Below are 20,793 nucleotides of genomic sequence, written 5' to 3'. Positions count from 1 at the left end.
AGCAGGTGCAGACATTAAGTGCTACATAATGAATAGAGCTGCTAAATATTATGTTAGGAGGTCAAGTAGAATTGAGAATATTATGCAATTCTGCAATTGTGGCTATCATGGGTGCTGCCAAAACTTGATCAGAAAATGAGATTGAAGTCTGTTAATCAAAAAATATTGACATAGAAGTACATAAAAATACGGTTCCATGATCAAATAAGTTTGATCCTTGCTCTTCTCAGAAATGTATACCTTCCACTAACAATGGAAGTTGGAGAAGTCCTGCAATAATCTATTTAGCTAGTTCTAACTTATCATCATTTGGGCCATTGAATCTACTAAGATTCTGCAGGACCAGATTAAAAGGATATAGAAATAGATGTTACTTCTTGATAAGCAGAGTTGGAAAGTCACATGTAAAGGGCATGGATACAGAGAAATATGGACAATTGGGTCCATTTTTGTAATCAATCTGTCTCATGTGGATCATTAATGTAGTTGTTGAAATTATAGACAATGATGAATGTCAAGATATGATGGAAAGTGAGGCAATTTATTGGGTCTGAGACCATCAAAAATTAGGTGGCATGACTAAGCTTCTTATGTGTGACAGGATTAGATAGGGATGGGGGAATGTTATAAATTTGATGACATATACTTAGAAGAAACTATGGCTTTTAAAAGACATTGTAGGAGGGATGTGTTGGAAGTAGTAAAAGAAAACTAGGTGGTAAGGTAAGTGGAGTTCAAGTAAAAATAGCTTCTTTTTAGAGGCTCAGGGAAGCCATGTTTTCCTATAGAGCAAGAAAGAGAAGTTAAGAAAAGAAGCTGTGGATATAGGGAAGTTTTTAAATGAGAAAGCCTAAAGTTACAAAGGAGACAGAGGATGAGTTAGAAAGGGCCATAAGAATAGGAGATGGGTCAGATTAAGGATGTAGAAGCATCAGTATGATGACAGATAATCTGGGAGATTTACTTAGACTTCTGACCGTGACTGAGGTGACTGAGGCATGACCAGCTTAGCCTTAGAAATAGCACATGCAGCACACACACACACCTAGGGCAGCTGCTCTTGCCCCTGGCTACCAAAAGCATAGGTGATTAAGAGCTCACAAGTGACTGCTGTTTTCCCAAATTCTCCCTATCTCATACACATGGATAGATGGAATGGAACACTTGTGATCAGGTCTTAGAAAAGGGCTATTTATTTGCTGCTGCAGACAAAAAAAAAAAAATATCCTTCTTAGTGGCATCAATCATCCATCTCTTTACCCCACCCAACTCTTGAGCCTAGAGCCAAGATATCCACATAGTCCAGGCATTCTCCCTTAGAATGAATTCTGCTGCGGATGGATGTGATATTGAAAGCTCATTTGGCATCAACAAAAGGTGACTGTTCTAGGAAAAGCCAAAGGGTGAAATTCTGGTTTCTTTGAGTCAGCAGGATACATTGAAAGTCCTCCAACCGCTGACAGTGGGGCAGTTCCCATATAGTGCCCATCATACTTCCTGCCCTTCTCACATGCCCCTGGTCCTCCTTGCTCTTTCTCACCCAAGAGCATTAGAAGTGGTAGTTTATTTATAATTAATTTATTTACTCTAAGTCTTGCTTGCATAAAATCTAAATATTATTAGTCCAACAATATCAACTTGCCAAGTGAGGCTATGTTGCCTTGGGAATGAACACCTTCTCATGATCAGCAAGCACAAGGTTGTCACTTGTTCTGTTTTATCACAGTACTTGCAATTCAGTAGCCAGCTGACCTTGAAGTCCTTTCTTCATTTCCTAAGGTGACCTGATCACAAACTAGACTTTAAAACTTTCCAATAAGCACCGAAAGTACATTGTAACATTTAGTTAATCATTCTTTCTTAATCCGAGCTTGATATGGAAATATGAGGATAAAGAAGTCTATTTTACTTCTAGAGTGCAGGCTTTGCTTTCTCTTGAGGAAGTTATCTGGGCATAGATAGGCACTACTTTACATATGTTATCTCACTAAGTTCTTATCACAAAATTTATGAACTAGTAATGTTATGACTTCATTTTAATTATGAGGAAACTGAGGCTGCCCCCATGTGGACACAAGATGGCCGCCACAAGATGGACAGCAGGGGAGGGCAGTTGGGGGTGACCGGGCCTGCAGGGAAGGGTAGTTGTGGGGGACCCAGGCCTGCAGGGGAGGGCAGTTTGGGGGGACCAGGCTTGCAGGAGAGGGAAGTTGGGCGTGACCAGGCCTGCAGGGGAGGGAAGTTGGGGGCAACCAGGCCTACAGGGAAGGGCAGTTTGGGGGGACCCAGACCTGCAGGGGAGAGCAGTTGGGAGGGACCAGGCCTGCAAGGGGAGGGCAGTTGGGGCAATCAAGCCTGCAGGGGAGGGCAGTTAGGGGTGACCAGGCCGGCAGAGGAGGAAGTTGGGGGAGACCTGGCCTGCAGGGAGGTCAGTTTGTGGGGGGACCAGACCAGCAGGGGAGTGCAGTTAGGGCAATGAGGCTGATAGGGGAGGGCAGTTAGGGGCAATTGGGTTGGCAGGGGAGCAGTTAGGCATCAATCAGGCTGGCGGGGGTGTGATTAAGGGGTGATCAGGCTGGCAGGCAGAAGCGGTTAGGGGCAATCAGGAAGGCAGGCAGGCGAGCAGTTGGGAGCCAGCAGTCCTGGATCGGGCCTAAATAGGCAGTCGGACATTCCTTGAGGGGTCCCAGATTGGAGAGGCTGCAGGCTGGGCTGAGGGACACCCCCCCCCATGCACGAATTTCGTGCACCAGGCCTCTAGTATAATAAAAGCCTAAACGACTGGTCACTATGACACGCACTGACCACCAGGGGGCAGACATTCAATGAAGGAGCTTCCCCTGGTGGTCAGTGCTCTCCCCCAGGGGGAGCACTGCTCAGCAGAAGCTGGGCTCATGGCTGGTGAGCACAGAGACGATGGCAGGAGCCTCTCCTGCCTCCAAGGCAGTGCTAAGGAGCAGCGAGCCAAGCAGTAAGGAGCAAGGAGCAGCTGGGCGGTAAGGAATGAGGGCTCCTGGACTGCGAGAGGGTGCAGGCTGGGCTGAGGAATTTTCATGTACTCGGCCTTTAGTAATATATAAAAGATAAATTAAACATTTAAAAACTAAAAGAATAGAAAGGATTAAAGGAAATATTTTAAATAAAAGCAGTCAGATTGAGAGATCATAGTGGGGAAGTGTTGAAAAGGGCAGGAGAGGTAAGTCAACTGCAAGTTTATGACAAGTATGTGACATAGTTGTTTGTGGGGGGGTCTAGCTTCCATGTGGCAGAGAGTCCCAGCTATAGAAATGGCAGCCTTTATATCTGTAATGCTGAAGAGAACTAGCATGACATCCTGATACCCCTGCTCTGAGTCTCATTCCCAGACCTCTGCCTTCTCTTCTTCTTTGTTTTTAAAGACAATAAGGCATTTTAATTATTTAGTGCCCATAGAAAATTGGAGTTCTTGAATGTTTGGCTTGTGACTTTATTTTATTTTATTTTATTTTTCTCATAGTAAATAGATTCCTTTATCTCTCTATATATAAAAGCCCAATGAACCTTACTGTGGAATGATCAGAATGACCAGTCGCTATGATGCACACTGACCATCAGGGGGCAGATGCTCAATGCAGGAGCTGCCCCTTGTGGTCAATGAGCTCCCACAGTGGGAGCGCTGCTCAGCCAGAAGCCAGGCTCAAAGCTGGCAAGTGCAGCAGCGATGGCAGGAACCTCTCCTGCCTCTACAGCAGCACTAAGGAGTAGCGAGCCAAGTGGTAAGGAGTGAGTAGGCGAGTGGTTAGGAGCGAGGGGTCCCGGATTGCGAGAGGGATGTCCGACTGCTGTTTTAGAACCGATCTGGCCTAAACCAGCAGTCAGACATCCCCCAAGGAGTCCTGGATTGCAAGAGGGTGCAGGCTGGGCTGAGGGACTTCTCCCTTGCCCTGCACGAATTTCGTGCACCAGGCCTCTAGTTATTTTATAAAATTATACTTAAAATAATTCTTTAGTTTAAAAGCATATATCATGTTTTTCTTTCAGATGTATGATATAGTGGTTAGATAATCACTTAATTTACAAAGTGTTCCCCCCAATATTTCCAGTACCCACCTTGCACCATACATCTATATCATAAAAGGCCTGTGGTCATCATGCCATAACAGCAGAATGACCAAAGACTGGTCACCAGGAGGCTGTGTGCGCGACAAGGTGCGTGCAGGTGGGCAGGGACTTGAGGTGCACACGGGTGGGTGGGGACTTGACTCTGGGTCCTACGTCCCACCCGGCATAGTGGGAGTCAGTCTGGGTCCTGTGTCCTGCACGGCATGGTGGGAGTCAGTCTGGGTCCCAATGGCACAGCGGGTATGGGTCTCTTGCGATATCGCGCACTGGGACTCTAGTCTAATCTAATAAAAGAGTAATATGCAAATTGACCATACCTCTGCTACGCCCACAAGCCACACCCACCAGCCAATCAGGACCAAGTATGCAAATTAATCCAACCAAGATGGCTGCAGCCACGGAGAGGGCAGGAGGCTTGGGTTTCCCTGGCAATGGAGGAAGCCAAGCTTTCTGCCTGCCCGGGCCTGCCTTGGCCTCTGCTTAAGGCTACAAAGTTTCAATTATAGAAGACAAATAAATCACAGATACCAGGGCCTCCACTTGGGTCACCAGGGGGCGTGGCCAGCCTGCAAACCACCACAGGCCCTTCACCCAGGCTGCCCCATGCCCCAAGGGAACCCCCACCCTGATCTGGGACACCTTTCAGGGCAAACCAGCCACCCTCCCTCCCCCACCCCCATGCACCAGGCCTCTATCCTATCTAATCCTATCTAATAAAAGAATAATGTGCAAATTGACCGTCACTCCAACACACAAGATGGCTGCCCCCATGTGGTCAAAGATGACTGCCCCATGTGGACATAAGATGGCCACCACAAGATGGCCAGCAGGGGAGGGCAGTTGGGAGGGACCAGGTCTGCAAGGAAGGGCAGTTGTGGGCAATCAGGCCAGCAGGGGAGGGCAGTTGGGGGGGACCAGGTCTGCAAGGGAGGGCAGTTGGGGGCAATCAAGCCTGCAGGGGAGGGCAGTTAGGAGTGACCAGGCTGGCAGAGGAGGGAAGTTGGGGGCGACCGGGCCTGCCAGGGAGGGCAGTTGGGGGGGACCCAGGCCAGCAGGGGAGGGCAGTTAGGGATGACCAGACCTGCAGGGGAGGGCAGTTAGGGGTAATCGGGCTCACAGGGGAACAGTTAGGCATCAATCAGGCTGTCAGGGGAGTGGTTAGGGGGTGATTAGGCTGGCAGGCAGAAGCGGTAAGGGGCAATCAGGAAGGCAGGCAGGCAGGTGAGCAGTTGGGAGCCAGCAGTCCTGGATTGTGAGAGGAATGTCCTACCTGGATCGGGCCTAAACGGGCAGTTGGACATCTCTCGAGGAGTCCCAGATTGGAGAGGGTGCAGGCTGGGCTGAGGGACACACACCCGCCCCCCCCCCCCATGCACGAATTTCATGCACCAGGCCTTTAGTAGTTATAATATTATTGACTATATTCCCTATGCTGTACTTTACATCCCCACAACTAGTTTGCAGCTAACAATTTGTACTTCTTAATCCCTTCACCTCTAGCACTTAGTCTTCAAAAACCCTCCCCTCTGGCAACCACAAGTCTGCTTTCTATATTGATGAGTGTTTCAGTTTTATTTGTTTTGTTCTTTAGATTCCACATAGAAATAAAATCATATGGTATTTGCCTTTCTCTGTCTTATTTCACTTAACATAATATCCTCTATGGCCGTGGTTGGCCAACTTAGGCTCGCGAGCCCCACGCGGCTCTTTGGCCCCATGAGTGTGGCTCTTCCACAAAATACCATGGCCTGGGCGAGTCTATTTTGAAGAAGTGGTGTTAGAATAAGTTTAAGTTTAAAAAATTTGGCTCTCAAAAGAAATTTCAATCGTTGTACTGTTGATATTTGGCTCTGTTGACTAATGAGTTTGTCGACCACTGCTCTAGGGAATCCATGCTGTCACAAGTGGTAAGATTTCATTCTTTTTTATGACTGAGTAATATTCCCTTGTATATATGTATCACTGTTTTTTATCAAGTCTACTGATGGGCATGTGGGTTGCTTCCTAGCTCAACTGTTGTAAATAATGCTGCAATGAACATTAGAGATACATATATCTTTCAAATTAGTGGTTTGGATTTCTTTGAAAATACACCAAGAAATGGAATTGCTGGGTCATAAGGCAGTTCCATTTTTAATTTTTTTTTGAGGAAACTCCATACTATTTTCCACAGTGGCTGCACCAATTCAAATTCCCACCAACAGAGTATCAGGGTTCCCTTTTCTCTACATCCTCACCAATACTTGTTTGTTGATTTACTGATGATAGTCATTCTGACCAGTGTGAGGTGATATCCCATTGTGATTTTAATTTCCATGTGTCTGATGATTAGTGGTATTGAGCATCTTTTCATATATCTATTGGTCTTCTGTATGTCCTTTTTAGGAAAATGTCTAGTCCACTTTTTAATTGTATTGTTTGTTATTTTGGTGTTGAGTTGTCTGAGTTTTCTAAATTTTGGATTATTAACACCCTTATTGGATGTGTCATTGGAAAATGTTTTCTTCCAATTAGTAGATTATCTTTTCTTTTTTTAAAATACTTTCCTTTGTTGTGCAAAAACTTTTAGTTTGTTATAGTCACATTTATTTATTTTTTTGTTTAATTCCCCCTGTCTGAGCAGATTTCAGAAATAATATTGCTAACAGAGATGTTAGAGATTTTACTGCCTATGTTTTTTTCTAAGACTTTTATGGTTTTGAGTCTTACATTGAAAGCTTTATTTTGAGTTTATTCTTGTAGAAATCAGGGGTGCTTTTATCTTTGCAACTCATTTCTGATTCAGGCTCCTCAGCAACCTTGTGAAGCAGAGACCATATGCAGCAGAGATGCAGTTTCAGCCAATTATTGTGGATTTTACTCAGCTGGTGAAGATGTGCTGCCAAGCAGAAAAACGTGAAACATGTTTCCAAGAAGAGGTATTCCTGTCTCCTTGTCTATTCTCTTCGCACTCTTAGAACTTATTAAAGTTAAAAAACAACAACAACAAACCTCTTTTCTCCATTCCAATCTGTAGTGGATTAGAAAAAAAAAATCACAGTCTAGATCAGCAATTTTCAACCTTTTTCATCTCATGGCACACATAAGGTAGTACTAAAATTCTGCAGCATATCAAAAAATATGCTTTTTGCCTATGTGACCAAAAACAGGTATAATTTTGATTGATTTACAAGAAAATAATAGAAATTACTTACTCTTTTTGCTCTAACGTGACTTTTTTTAAAAAACAGTTGTCTATACTTGTATATAAGGATTTCTGGTCCAAAGAATTAACCAATCAGACACAACCTTATTATGCAACGTGACCAAGAAGATAACTCTATTATATGACCTATACAGGCAGTCCTCGGGTTACGTCGGACTCGACGTACATAGTTTCATGGTTACGTTGTCATCTCCCATTTATTTATGAAAAAAAAAGTTCCGTCATTTCAACGTATGTACATATGTGCTTTAAGGTTTTTATTATTTATTTACCATAAGTAAAGATCAGGAATTGTTATCTTTCTTTTAAATCTTTTTACTGTCTCACTTCATTACTGCTGTGTATGTGCTCCATGTGAGTGACATAGGTGCTTATGTAGGCGGGTTCCGACTCACGGCGAAAATCGAGTTACATCGCTCCGTAGGAACGGATTTCCGACATAATCCGAGGACTGGCTGTATATTTATGGTTCAAGATAGGGCATTCATGCCTGATCAGAGTGGCTCAGTTATTGAGCATTGACCTATGAGCCAGGAGGTCATGGTTTAATGCCTGGGTTGTGGGCTCAGTCCCCAGTAGGGGGCATGCAATGATTCTCTCTCATCATTTATGTTTCTATCTCTCTCCCTCTCCCTTCCTCTCTGAAATCAATTAAAATGTATTTTAATGAGAGAAAGGGCATTCACATCGGCAGCCATTGTTGTGTTAGCTATTATCATTTTTTAATTTGACAATCTAAGGGGAAAGAGGTCAGTGCCCCAACTAACTAGTCAGGTATTGCATGTTTCAAAAATTCTGCAGCACACAGGTTGAAAATGGTTGGTCTGGGATCGACTGGTGAAATTGGGTTTAGGATATGTTAGGATATGTTAATATTTATATTTATTTGAGGAAACTAGGAGTGTTAAACATGATTAGAGATGAATACAAGGGCCATGCCACCAGATGTACTGGGGATGTTTAGGATTGGGAGTGAGAGGAAGAAGGTGAACTGAAGACTTTGGTAATTGTAGAGAAATGGTGTCCTTGGAAATATAGAAAAATTTTAAATAAATAAAAGTTTCAATATCTGTCTGAGCAAACTGAAGTTTTGTTCTAGAAATTTTCAAGGACACAATCAGGAACAGTCACCAAATGTAATTTGGGGTTTAACTAGGAAACGTAAAGATTTTATTTTCTCAGTAGCCAGATCACTAGATTAGGGATTGGAGAAAAGAGAAAGGAAAGAACAAATGCCAGAACAGAGTATCTCTCTGTACATACACACTGAACTGCCTACCAGGAGACTGTTTTCAGTAATTAATGTAATTGCCTATAGTTAATAAGTAAATGACTTTTCATAAGATGATGAAGTTGTGTGACTTAAATTTCATGGTGGCACAGAATATTCATGTAAATTAATAGAAAGGTCTTGGGACAAACTGCTCTCCCAGGGACATAACTTGAGGAGCAGAAACTCGGATACAGTAGTTAATAGTATCTAAGCAGAAAAATGCAAGAATAAAGTTAAAAAATAATGATAAAGCAGCCTTTACAGTCAAAACTGTAAAACCAGCTGGGGCTGGTTAGGACTGGGGCTAAGTTTAGCAATGGCCCAGGAAAATGTTTTTACAGGTAACGATTTTCATGAATGCCTAATTACCTTCAGTAGTTCTTTTCTACCTATTCAGCTATATTATGTGTGTTATATTAAAAGTCATATATCTATGGTCAAGTAAAGAATAGGCAAATTACAGCTCTCAGGCTAAATTGGTTCCACTTCCTGTTTATGTAAATACAGTTGTATTGGGACATGGCTGCCCATTTATTTACATAATGTCTACCACTGCTTTCTGTCTACAATAATAGAATTGAGTAGTTGCAGAATTAAGTTGTGTCAGAGACTGTAGTAACTGCAAAACCCTCCATATTTACTATCTGGCTGTTGACAGAAAAAAAATTGCTGACTCCCAGACTAGCTGATATACAAAATGAAAATAACCACCTATACTAGAATTTATTTAGTTATTTTAAAGCCTCTTTACTTTTTTGTGAAGTATTCAGAAAACATGTCTCTACCTGAGTAACAACCCCATAGCCACACAAATAGGCACTTTTGCAGAAGAGCATGTGCCTGGGCATTCCCAAGAAAGTTTTCTTGCTCTTGAGAATGAATTGTGCTTGCTCCATCTATTTCATTATTAGCATGACAGCAAGATTTTTTGTGTGCTTTTCCCCACACTTTTTGCCTAATAGTAATCTTCAACAAAATAGCTGAAGAGCCCAAATATTTTTTCCTTTCCCTCCCCTTCCTCTTCTATTTTCTTTTAGGGTTTCTTCCCAAACTAAAGGAGATAATAGAAGTGATCTAAAAAATATATTATGTTAATTAAAATTTGTTAGAATTACTTCTAAAATGTTTATTATAGGTAACTATGCATCATCTTTAAAGTTTGGTCAAGTTTACTTTTGCACGTATTTTTCTTTCTTTTTTAAAAAAATATTTTTATTGATTTCTGAGGACTAGGGATGGGGAGAGAGATAGAAACATAAATGATGAAAGAGTATCATTGATGGGCTGCATCCTGCATGCCCTCCACTGGGGACCAAGCCCACAACCCTGGCTGTGCCCTGACCAGGAATCAAACTGTGACCTCTGAGTTCATAGGTCAATGCTCAACCATTGAGCCACACCATCTGGGCTGTATGTATTTTTTCAAATGGCCACAAGGGAGATCAGCTTTCTGGGTCCTCATATTTTTAAATATTATTTATCCATATATTTGCACAGTATTTTTGATGCTATGTCAGTTGGGATTCTTTAGTTGTAAATAATAGGATCAAATTGTAGCTAACCTAAGTAAAAATTAATTTATTGAATGGATAGTGGTGGCTTCAGGAATCTTTAGGAAGTTTAAAAAATAGGCTTGGCAGCAGACAAGAGCCAAAGTAGCTCAGAATCAATGACTCTCTGGTCTTGTAGTGCTGGTACACCTCTTCACGTTACTCTTCTGAGCTCCTATTTCTGCACTTTGGTATATCAGCTAATATCATACCAAAGGCTTTCCTTTGGTTTCCCAGAAGTTTATTAATGTCTCTTACATTGGTGTGGGATTGATAGGGCTTTATTCTTTTAAAAAATTTTGTACATTTTTACTGTTATTGAATTGTAACTTTGGAAAAGATGAGAGACAACACATTTTAAAAGTATATTGGCAAATTATGTCCAAAGAGTTTCCAGATTGGAAAAAGGATTTAAAAGTATGTCCCAAAGGATATGGAGAAATAAACTGGTAATGTTTATCCCGAAGTCTTAGGAAGGGTGACATGCTAGTAGTCTCCCAACATGTCCAGCATTATGGGAAATCAAAGAATGGCTGATTTGGTCTCAGGGTAAGAAAGATGTTTCCTCTTTCTCTTCTCTGTTATCTACATTTCATCAGATAAGTCCATATTTTGTATTTCAAAATCTTGCTTGGGCCTTATCTCAAAATGTGGAGTTATCACTTCTTATCTCACTCAGGGCATTCTTCATTATTATAGTAATCTTTTCCAGCGCCTCCCTTCTTCCTTATCTTTACCAAAAATTCTTCCCTCCTTTCCCAGCACTTGTTATCATAACAAATTAGAAATTTACCAAGAAACTATGGAATAAATAAGGTCAGGAAAGACTGATATGTAGAAATATGAGTTCCCCCAATATTGTTAGATTGAGAGAAAATGAACAAGATTAAATATGAGAATCTTGAGGTGGCTTATGGCAAAGTTCTTATGAAGATTGATATAAAAGTCATGGCTTACCAAAGAAATGAGGTATTTTTTTAAATGAGCCTAAATAGATTCTAATCTCTCTAGATAACTCAGATGTGGTGCTCTTTGAGGGCAGGAAGGAGGACTAAATTAATCGACTTCTAATCATTTTTCACAGGATCCTAGGGGCTCTTAGGAGTGTAAGTCATTTATTCCGTGTGTGTGTGTGTGTGTGTGTGTGTGTGTGTGTGTGTGTGTGTGTATCTTAGCAGTAGAGTTCTGGGGGTCCCATTCTACTTTGCTAAAAATTTCACTTTTATTTATCACAAATAATTTCTGTTGGAATAATATCTAGATGGTAAAAATTGGGGAAAACTGCTGAAATTTATGTAGAGGTCTACAGCAGTATATATGAAGGGTGTAGAAATATTCTGATCTATTTTAGGGGTTTGTTCCTCTTGAGTACTTGGCTATGTGATGATTTAGCACAAAATTAGCCTAGAGCAGTTTTAAAATTCAGTGAGAAGCTGATGTTGATTGTCCATTTTTGCCTTGCAGCAAAAGCATCTCGTATTTTTTGTGAGGAGGCAGCAAATTTTTATTTATTACAGGTCTGGGGTCCTGAAAGTGGGAGACACATTGCAGTTAATTAAATCCTTAAGCTAAGGGACTAGGCCTGTGAGAAATTCTAAGACAATGAGAAGCAGGCACTCAGAGCCCAACTCAGGAATGAAATAGGGAAGTCTTAAAGATTTTCTACATGGGGGTCAGAGCTGTTTAAATGTTTTTGTTTGTTTTTCCCTCTCTCACAAAGGTGCTTATTTTCTTTTTTCCTTAGGAATCCAAACTGATAGAAAAGTGCCAGCCTCTCTTGGGAGGCTGAATGATTCCAGAAATGTCGATGTAGGATGATTGCTGATATCTGCATTTTATTCTTCATGAATAATGAAACCCATGTCTAATCTTCAAACCAACAATTATGTTTCAGCTACTCACAACATTGCTCAAGAACACTAGCCAGTCTACACTGAAGTCTCCTTTCCTACTTAGCAGAAAAATCTACTTCTTGTACAACCCACTTTCATTCTCCATTCCCCCCATAATCTTTCTGCTTCATAGAATCAGCAACAGAAATAGGACATCAAGGCACCTGTGAAGAGCCTCAGGTAGATGTAATGGGCTGCCACTTCCACTGGAAACCAGCTACTGGGTTTTTAGAGTAAAAGATAGCCCAAATGCAACTGGAGTTTCTGTCTATACCACTTCTAAAAGTGATCATCAAAGAACTGAATGAAGTGTGCTTTGTAATAAAGTTACTTTCATAATTATTTTCTCTTCCATCTTTATGCTATATACATGATGCAGACATTGGAACCAAAGGATCCTACTATATTTAAAATAAATTGAGCGTTCAGTGACAATTTATAACAGTCTTTTCCCCAGAAATCCTGGCATGAATGACATAAAGAACTTATCATGGACTTTTTACTTTTCCAGATCTCTATTTGTAAGAAAAAAAATGTTGAAATATTTTAGTGCTTACTAAATAAGTGTATTATTTCTATTAGAGAAAAAATGTAAGTTTCATTATAGTGCTCTTTACTTAATTCTAAATAGTTTTTCTCACTCTAGTGATTTCAACATACTTATATACACTAGCAAGTTAAACCCAATAAACATTTGTTAAGTAACTATAATGTTCAATATGCTGTGCTAGGTGCTGCAGAGAATAACATGAATATGATAAGACCAGATCACTAATGAATCCATACAAGATATAAACACATAAGGAATTACAATAAAGGGCATATTTCAAATTTCTGGTGTCAGAAATCAGAGCACAGCTAATAGATGATATGATGCACAGGAGTATTGATGCACACATTGTCACGGAGACCAGGAAAGGTCATGGTCAAGGACTAGAAAATAGACATAGTTTCAGCAGAGAGAGAGAGAGAGATGTGGTAGAGTGTGAGGTATTTCAAGCAATGATGAGTTAGTTGATTTGACTAGTTTTAAGACAAGAATGAAGTAGTGGGCATAAGATTTAGTGGAAGATAGGACTACAATGATGAGTGGGGACATATCATAGTTTAATTATAACAGCTGATAGTTATCACATACTTCTGTGTGCCAACCAACCGTGTATTTTGATATTATTACATGTATTATTCCTATAACTCCTACAACCATCTCATGAAGTAGATACTATTATTCCCATTTTATAAATGAGGACACAAAAGGATGCCAGATTGAGGGAGTGTGATTTAGGGTGAAGCCACAGCCTGAGGTGGTTTAAAAGTGTGGATTCTGAAACCATAGATTTGATTTCTACCTAGCTTCCTAATCTCTTTGTGGCTTCTTTTTCCTCATCTATAAAATTGGGTTGAAGGAGTAATTTTCTCATGGGACTTAATGAACATTAAATGAAAAAAAATATATATATATGATTTAAAATAGTGCTTCACAAATGGTAAGTGCTATTAGTTTGAACAATATGAATTGCTGCTTTATAGGTCAAATATTGACAAAATGGCTCAATCTAATAGGTGCTAGCTATTGTTATTAATTTAGAAGACAAATGCATGCCATTAAAGGCTTTTGTCCTCTCTAATTGCATGCTATTCCTTTTTTTTTTTCATGTGTAGATATACCAACATAATTGTATACCTGCCAGCCTTTCCACCTCATCAACTGCCTTGCAAATGGACTTTGCCCTCTTAAATTTCTGAAACCAATCTGAATAGTCCTAAATAAGATGCCACAGTAACACGGAATAGTAACACTGAAATATCTGAATATTTCACACAGCCAAGAGATGATAAACTATACCATCATATCAGGGGAAATCATATAGAAAAGGCTCTGTTTGTACTTATTCAGTAGCTGGACCATATTTGTGAAAAAAGATGCATACATACAGGCGATTTTATAAAAATATTTCAGATAATTTATTTACTTCTTCACTAATTCACTCAGGCCTTTATTCAGTTTTTATTGAGCACATTCTATACACAAAACATATCATTAAGTACAGCAAAGTATCCAAAGATAGGTCATCTATCATAAATAAGTATAATATCTGGAATTGGATCTGAACTATTGTATAACTGGTGGTGAAATATTTGAACCATTAAGACAAGGATAAATGGTTTGGTGGCAAAAATTTATATTCTTTTATTTTGCAAAGATGACTCTGAAGTGAACAGATTTTTTGCCTTAGAAATTGTATTAGTTATCTATTGTGATAGAACAAATTATTATAAAATTTAGCAGCATACTACAACACATATTTCTTATTTCACACAATTTCTGAGGATCAGGAATCCAGGGCACATTTGGCTGAGTTTTCTGGGCCAGGGTCTCTCAGGAGGTTATAGCTATTAGACAGGGATGTAATCATCTGAAGGCTTGACTAAGGCTATCTCATGGCCCACGCATATGGCTATGGATGGAAGGCCTCAATTCATTGTTGGCTTTTGGCAAAAGGTCTCTGTTCTCCTCATGTAAGCCTTTCCCCAGGGCTGCTCTGAACATGGCGGTTGGCTTCCCCCAGAGCCAGTGGTCCATGAAGGTGAGCAAGGAAGATGCCACAGTGACTTGATGACCTAGTCTCCGAAGTTACATGCTGTCACTTCCGCTTTCCTCTATTCATTGGAATTGAGTCACTAAGTCCAATCCATTTGTAAGGTGAGGAAGATTAGGCTATAACTCCTGAAAGAGGAGTCTAAAGACACTATGGATATATTTTCAAACTACCACAGAAGTGATGTTTATGTCTCACTTAAATAATTTAGTTGAACTTCTTTGCATGTAGTAGAACTCTGTTTGCATGTACTTGCTATTTTTTGTTAACTTTTTAATCATAGCTTTTCCATTTCCTGATTTAAAAGTAACACATGTTCATTATAAAATCCTATACAATAAAGAGGTGATATGCAAATTGACTGTCACACCCTTGTAACAAGATGGCCTCCCCCATGTGGTCACAAGATGGCCACCACAAGATGGCCGGCAGGGGAGGGCAGTTGGGGGTGACCAGGTGTGCAGAGGAGGCAGTTGGGGGTGACCGGGCTAACAGGGGAGCAGTTAGGCATCGATCAGGCTGGCAGGGGAGTGGTTAGGGGCAATCAGGCAGGCAGGCAAGCGAGCGGTTGGGAGCCAGCAGTCCCTGATTGTGAGAGGGATGTCCGACTGCCGGTTTAGGCCTGATCCCTAAACAGGCAGTTAGGCATTCCCCGAGGGATCCCAGATTGGAGAGGGTCCAGGCTGGGCTGAGGGACACCCCCCCCCCCCAGTGCACAAATTTCGTGCACTGGGCCTCTAGAATTTAATAAGCAGAGAAAAATTTTAAAAAGTGAATCATCGATAATTCTATAATCCAGACATAACCACATTGAACATGTCTTTAGTTTGTGAGTTGTATGTACAAATACCAGTGTTTACACACATATAAACACATATTTTATGGATAGGAAATATTTTAGAATATTTGTGTGTATAGTCTTATTTAGGTACATAAGGAGAATTTACTCCTATAATTGAAATTTATTTGGGAACAATTCTAATAGCTGCATAACATTCTATGGAGAAGTATTCCTTTCCTCCTTTCATCTTTTTTCTATTTTTGACATTTAGGCTATTTGTTTCTTTTGACAACAATAAATAGAAATATAGTAAGTATATTTGCATAATGTCTTTGTATGACTGATTATTTCAATATGATTCTAAAAATAGAATTATATGAAATTATAGCTTAATTGCTTTCAAGTTATATACATTTGTATTTCTATAGTAGTTTGAGAGCCCATCTCACTGTAATTTGTTGAGTATTTAATATTGTCACTTCTTAATCTTTACTGATTTAACAGACCAAAAAGTATATTTTACTTTTCTTTACTTTGTGTTTTGTTGACATGCCAATTATTTTTGCCTCTCTGTTCCAAATTCATTCCTTGCTGTCAGCTTTGTGAAAAGGATATGGACCCTTTAAATGTTTTCTTTGCAGCTTGGATGCCATGCTTTGTCAGCAGAGGGCACTGGAGAAGCACGGTAGGAGGAAGTCTGTCTTTCCTGATTCCTAGTGGCTGGATGAGTGGCCTTTTTCTCCACTGTTCTGCCCAGTACTAGCTGCCGGTGGCTTGCCGCTTTCTCTAGCACTTATTTTCCCCACTGATTTCCCAGTTTTTGATTGGGTTTGTGGTGGCATAGCCTGGAGCCCAGTGCAGGCCTGTGCCCTACTCAAATCATTGCTCTCTGCACCTTCTCCTCAACTTGGTGCATGTTCCCCGAGAGGGCCCTGTAGGCTGGCCATCTAGTGAGCCACTTGCCGGGTCTTTATCCCATGCAGCCTTAAAGATGCCACAGAACCAAATCATACACAGAGTTGTCCTAGGTTTCTTCAAAGGAGGCCCTTCCAGCTCCCAGTCCTAGCAGCATCCCTGACTCTCTGTGCTGACCCTGCAGCCTCAGCCTACCTGTTCCTCTAAACCCGTGGTCGGCAAACTGCGGCTCTCGAGCCACATGGGGCTCTTTGGTCCCTTGAGTGTGGCTCTTCCACAAAATACCACGGCCTGGGCGAGTCTATTTTGAAGAAGTGGTGTTAGAAGAAGTTTAGGTTTAAAAAAATTGGCTCTCAAAAGAAATTTCAATCGTTGTACTGTTGATATTTGGCTCTGTTGACTAATGAGTTTGCCGACCACTGCTCTAAACTGTTTCCTGGGGACCTCCAGACACAGACCCTATGTGATCTGAACCTTGCACCGGCAGCAAAGTCCCAGGTCTCTCTGCACACCTGCCCACCTGCCCACCTGCCCACCTGCCCCAGCTGGTCCACCTCCCAGAGGTTGTTTTCCTGCTTGCCCTGTGGCTGTGGCCCTGCTTGGTGTGGGCACCCAGCCAACTTCTCCATCCAGTGGGTTGCAACCACACTTTCTCCAGTGAATTCTGAATCCCTCTTTCCAAGCTTTTCCTTTTTGGAGCACTCTTCCTCAGCCATAGGCAACCCTTTAGCAGTCCCTTTCCATCTTTTAGTTATTCTCCTATCACAGCTTAATAATCCTTCATACTAAACACCCCTGTTTAAATGACTGTGTGGTTTCTGTCTCCTGATTGGACACAGACTAATTGATATGTTAAGATACAACTTTTTCATATACTTAGTAGCCATTTGCATTTCCTCTTCTGTGATTTTACTTTACATCTCATCTGCCTTTTTTTTCTATCTGTCACTTTGGGTATTTTTCTTATGGATTCTGTAGACTTTCAATATATTAAAGGTAAATCTTTTGTCATATGTATGACAGGTACTTGATGGTACTTTAAGTTTATTTATTTTTAAAAAATATTTTTATTGATTTCAGAAAGGAAGGAAGAGAGACAGAGAGATAGAAACATCAATGATGAGAGAATTATTGATCAGTTGACTCCTGCACGCCCCCTACTGGGGATCGAGCCCGCAACCCAAATAGTTTAATACAATGGATATGAGAAATGCAAATAGAAGTTTCCAGAATGGAAGAAAGCTGCATAGAACTCCATTTTACTATAGAGTTCATAAATATAAACACAGATGAGACTGCCATTCTCAGTGTTTTTTTCCAAATTGGTTTAGCAACTTGTAAATACCTTGAGCACTGTTTTATAGAATGAGAGGCCTTAGAGAAAAAGAGCAGAACTCCAGATTCCTTTCCTAGATTCAGCTATTAGAGCTTTGCATATCCCTTTGTATTCATTCAGTAACAATGGTTACTATGGGCCAAGTCTTGGCCAAGCTGACTAAATATGTGAAGTCTCTGTGGTATATATGTTTGGAAGAATAAAGAAAAACTAGTTCAATTGACCTAAAAACATCTTTAAGAAAGCCATCAGTAAAACAGCAAAAAAGGGGGATCAGCTTGAGAAAATTACTCTTTAGAGTCCACAATCCTTTCCTTCCCAAAGGATTTATAGCTCTGATGCTAAAGTCACCTACCCACATAAAGACAGCCCTAGATTTTATGAAAATATTAAGAGTTTTCAAGGAGTTATAAGACTGTCACCATCAGATTTCTTGGTGGGGGTAAGTATATACCTCTGTTCTATTTCACGAGCTGGCAGCTTTGACTTCTGAATCATTTCTGAGAGTTGGTTGTCGATATTCCAGTTCTCTTGACAGTTCAAGCTAAACGACATTTAAACTGCGTGAAGTTGAAGACGCCATTTAAATTCCAGTTTATTGTTTCTCTATTAAAGCTATTTGGAATACACAGTATCCAAGCTTATTTCAGTTACTGAAACTAAATTCAAGCTCATTTCAGTCCCACTGTGAACTTCATCACCTCTGAGAGAGACAAGCTTTTTCAACATTCAATTTTCTATAGATCGAGTTCATATATATTTGCATGAATGCAAGTATAGGGTGGATACACTCATGAAATAGTAACATCTCTCTGATTTTGTTGAAGTGTTTTAGCAATAGCGGCCACTAAACTGTCGTCTCTGTTTTTACTACCTGTTTACTTTGAAGACATTTCAGTATAATAGCCTTTTCTGTACTGAATCTGAAAATGAAAAGGAGAAAAAGAGTATTAAAATTTGGACACATTTAGCGCACTGACCTTATTAAAGGAACAAGCACCCCAGCATGCATGCTCTTGACTTACTTTGTTTTTATTCTTTGAATCTCTCTTTTCTCTTCTTCATTTAATCTCTGAAGGATGGATTCCAGGAGAGAAAAATGGAAGTTAATGTATTGAGCCACCTGAAAATAAAACGCACAAAAAGGAAAGCAGAATATTTATGTGAGAGGTGCTCAGTCAGGAGCAGGCAAAGACAGACTCAGGGTGATGGTATTCATACATCACTGCTAATTTCTTCTGTATCTTTATCCATGAGGAAAATGCGAGCGTTCTTTTTGGAGGGTCCCTGCAGGAGCCTGTGCAGTAGTGGAATGTCTGTCTTCTTCAGCCGTCTCCTTTCTGCAAAAGAAAACAAGAACCAACTGTAGTCAAGAGTCCGCACTAGGGAAAAAGAAGAAAGGCAGTTTGGCTATTCATTTTCTCTCTCTAGCTCACTTTGAAAGAAGAACTAAAAAAATCCATGTACAATAGGAGGCACTCACTCAAAGGAGTTAAATTGAAATTAAAACCTTGAATAAACTAAAAATGAACTCCTTTCTGTTGTTAGTCCTCAAAGTTTGACTCAGATAATTCAATCTTGCCTTTGGTTAGGATGTTCAGAAAAATCTCCAGATCCATTTATGACTTTTATCAAGCAACACATTGCAAAAATTCTTTATAACTTTTCATTCATTCATTTATTCAACAAATGTTTATTGATTCTTCTCTATTTTGTTGAACAAAGAAACCATCTTATTCAGATCCAGCACTTTGTAATTATCTTCAATTCTTCCTTTCTCTCTTACCCCACATCCAGTCCTTGGCTCTTCCTTAAAAATATATTCAGAATATTTTGCTATTGGGGTGTTTTTATTATTTCCTTCATCTGTGGGCTTCATCCATTCAGCCATGATAATGAGATAAGAAAGAATAACAGCCATGTGGTATATTCTAATTTCTAACTTCCACTACAAAAGCATTTCTAGCTTCTATCAAAGTAGCTTTCACATCTGTGATCTCATTTTTATAAGAATGAAGCATAAACATAACATAGTACCCTTTATTCATCTTCTTTTTTCTCTCCTTTCCTTAACCATTTTTGAGTTCCTACTATGAGTCAGGAATTGCTCTATAGGGTGGGGTACACTATAGAACAAAACAGAGTAAAATCACTTAGCCTCACCAACCTTACATTCTAGTGGACAAGACACAGAATAAGGAAAAATAAATCAATTTATATGTTAGTGGTAAGTATTCAGAAGAAAACTAAATCAAGGAAGGGAGAGGATAGAAAGTGTGTGTGTGTGTGTGTGTGTGTGTGTGTGTGTGTGTGTGTGTGTGTTGCAATTATTGATAGGGTGATTGGGGAAGCCTTCAATGACAAGTAACATTTGAATAAAGACCTACAAGAGATGAGGGTGGAATCCTGAAGCTATTTGGGGGAAGTGTGTTCTACAGAGTAAATAAACAAGTAAAGCACTCCTGAGGCCAGGGCATGCCTAATGCCTTCAAAGAGCAACAAGGAAGCAGGGTAGCTGGCATGGAGAAGATGCGGAGAGAGTTAGTGAAAGATGAAGAGATGTAAGGGGGCCACTGTAAAAACTCTGGCTTTCTGTGAGAAGACAGACCATTGGAGGATTTGAGAATAGGTTCACATCTCATGGTCTGATTTACATTGTTGATAAACAATCTGTCTGTTACATTGAAATAGACTGAAGGGGAAGGGTAGACCTTTTTACATTATAATTTATCTATAACACAAATTCCCTTGGGCTCTGAAAAATTTCAAGAGTCAGAACTGTTCTCATCCCTTTGGCTGGACTTACCTTAGGAAAAAAGTCAAGAGAGGGGCTAGAACACAGAAGCCCACAATTGAAGTGATATTATCCATTCCTGTTTCCACAGAGTCAGAGTCCATTGCTTTCTTACCATTTCTGAAGCAATAGGGAACCTGGATAATTTAGCTCTTCTCAATAACGCACTAAGTCAGCCTTGGGCAAACTACGGCCCGCGGACCGGATCCGGCTGTTCTATCCGGTTCTCTTGCTCTCCCCTCCGCTCCTTTACTTTGAATTTATATTAGTTCACACAAACACTCCATCCATGCTTTTGTTCCAGCCCTCCAGTCCAGTTTAAGAACCCATTGTGGCCCTCGAGTCA

At 40.4% G+C, this 20,793-nt stretch overlaps 2 protein-coding genes across 4 annotated transcripts in view; one reads left to right on the top strand and one right to left on the bottom strand.

The window, feature by feature from the left end:
- Nucleotides 1-12,363, top strand: part of LOC308248004 (alpha-fetoprotein-like) — a 29,767-nt gene extending 17,404 nt beyond the window's left edge. For 2 of the 3 annotated variants that reach the window (XM_080667921.1, XM_080667919.1), the window contains 2 exons: nucleotides 6,887-7,019; nucleotides 11,874-12,362. In XM_080667921.1, coding sequence (XP_080524047.1) covers nucleotides 6,887-7,019; nucleotides 11,874-11,918 — 178 coding nt within the window. In that variant the 3' untranslated portion in view covers nucleotides 11,919-12,362. Of the gene's footprint in view, nucleotides 1-6,886; nucleotides 7,020-11,873 lie in introns of all 3 variants that reach the window. The other variant, XM_080667920.1, reaches the window with a different exon arrangement.
- A 6,137-nt stretch (nucleotides 12,364-18,500) lies between these two features.
- RASSF6 (Ras association domain family member 6) overlaps nucleotides 18,501-20,793 on the bottom strand; it is a gene marked incomplete at its 3' end in the record, with an annotated part of 47,164 nt that continues 44,871 nt past the window's right edge. The window contains exons 8-10 of the mRNA XM_080688361.1: nucleotides 18,875-18,993; nucleotides 18,679-18,776; nucleotides 18,501-18,576 (exon numbers count right to left, since the gene is read on the bottom strand). Coding sequence (XP_080544487.1) covers nucleotides 18,501-18,576; nucleotides 18,679-18,776; nucleotides 18,875-18,993 — 293 coding nt within the window. The remainder of the gene's footprint in view (nucleotides 18,577-18,678; nucleotides 18,777-18,874; nucleotides 18,994-20,793) is intronic.

This window comes from Plecotus auritus (assembly GCF_963455305.1).
Source record: "Plecotus auritus genome assembly, chromosome: 1".
NCBI classification, from domain to species: domain Eukaryota; kingdom Metazoa; phylum Chordata; class Mammalia; order Chiroptera; family Vespertilionidae; genus Plecotus; species Plecotus auritus.
Note: the sequence above shows the minus strand (reverse complement) of the source record. Positions and strands in the feature narration are given on the sequence as shown.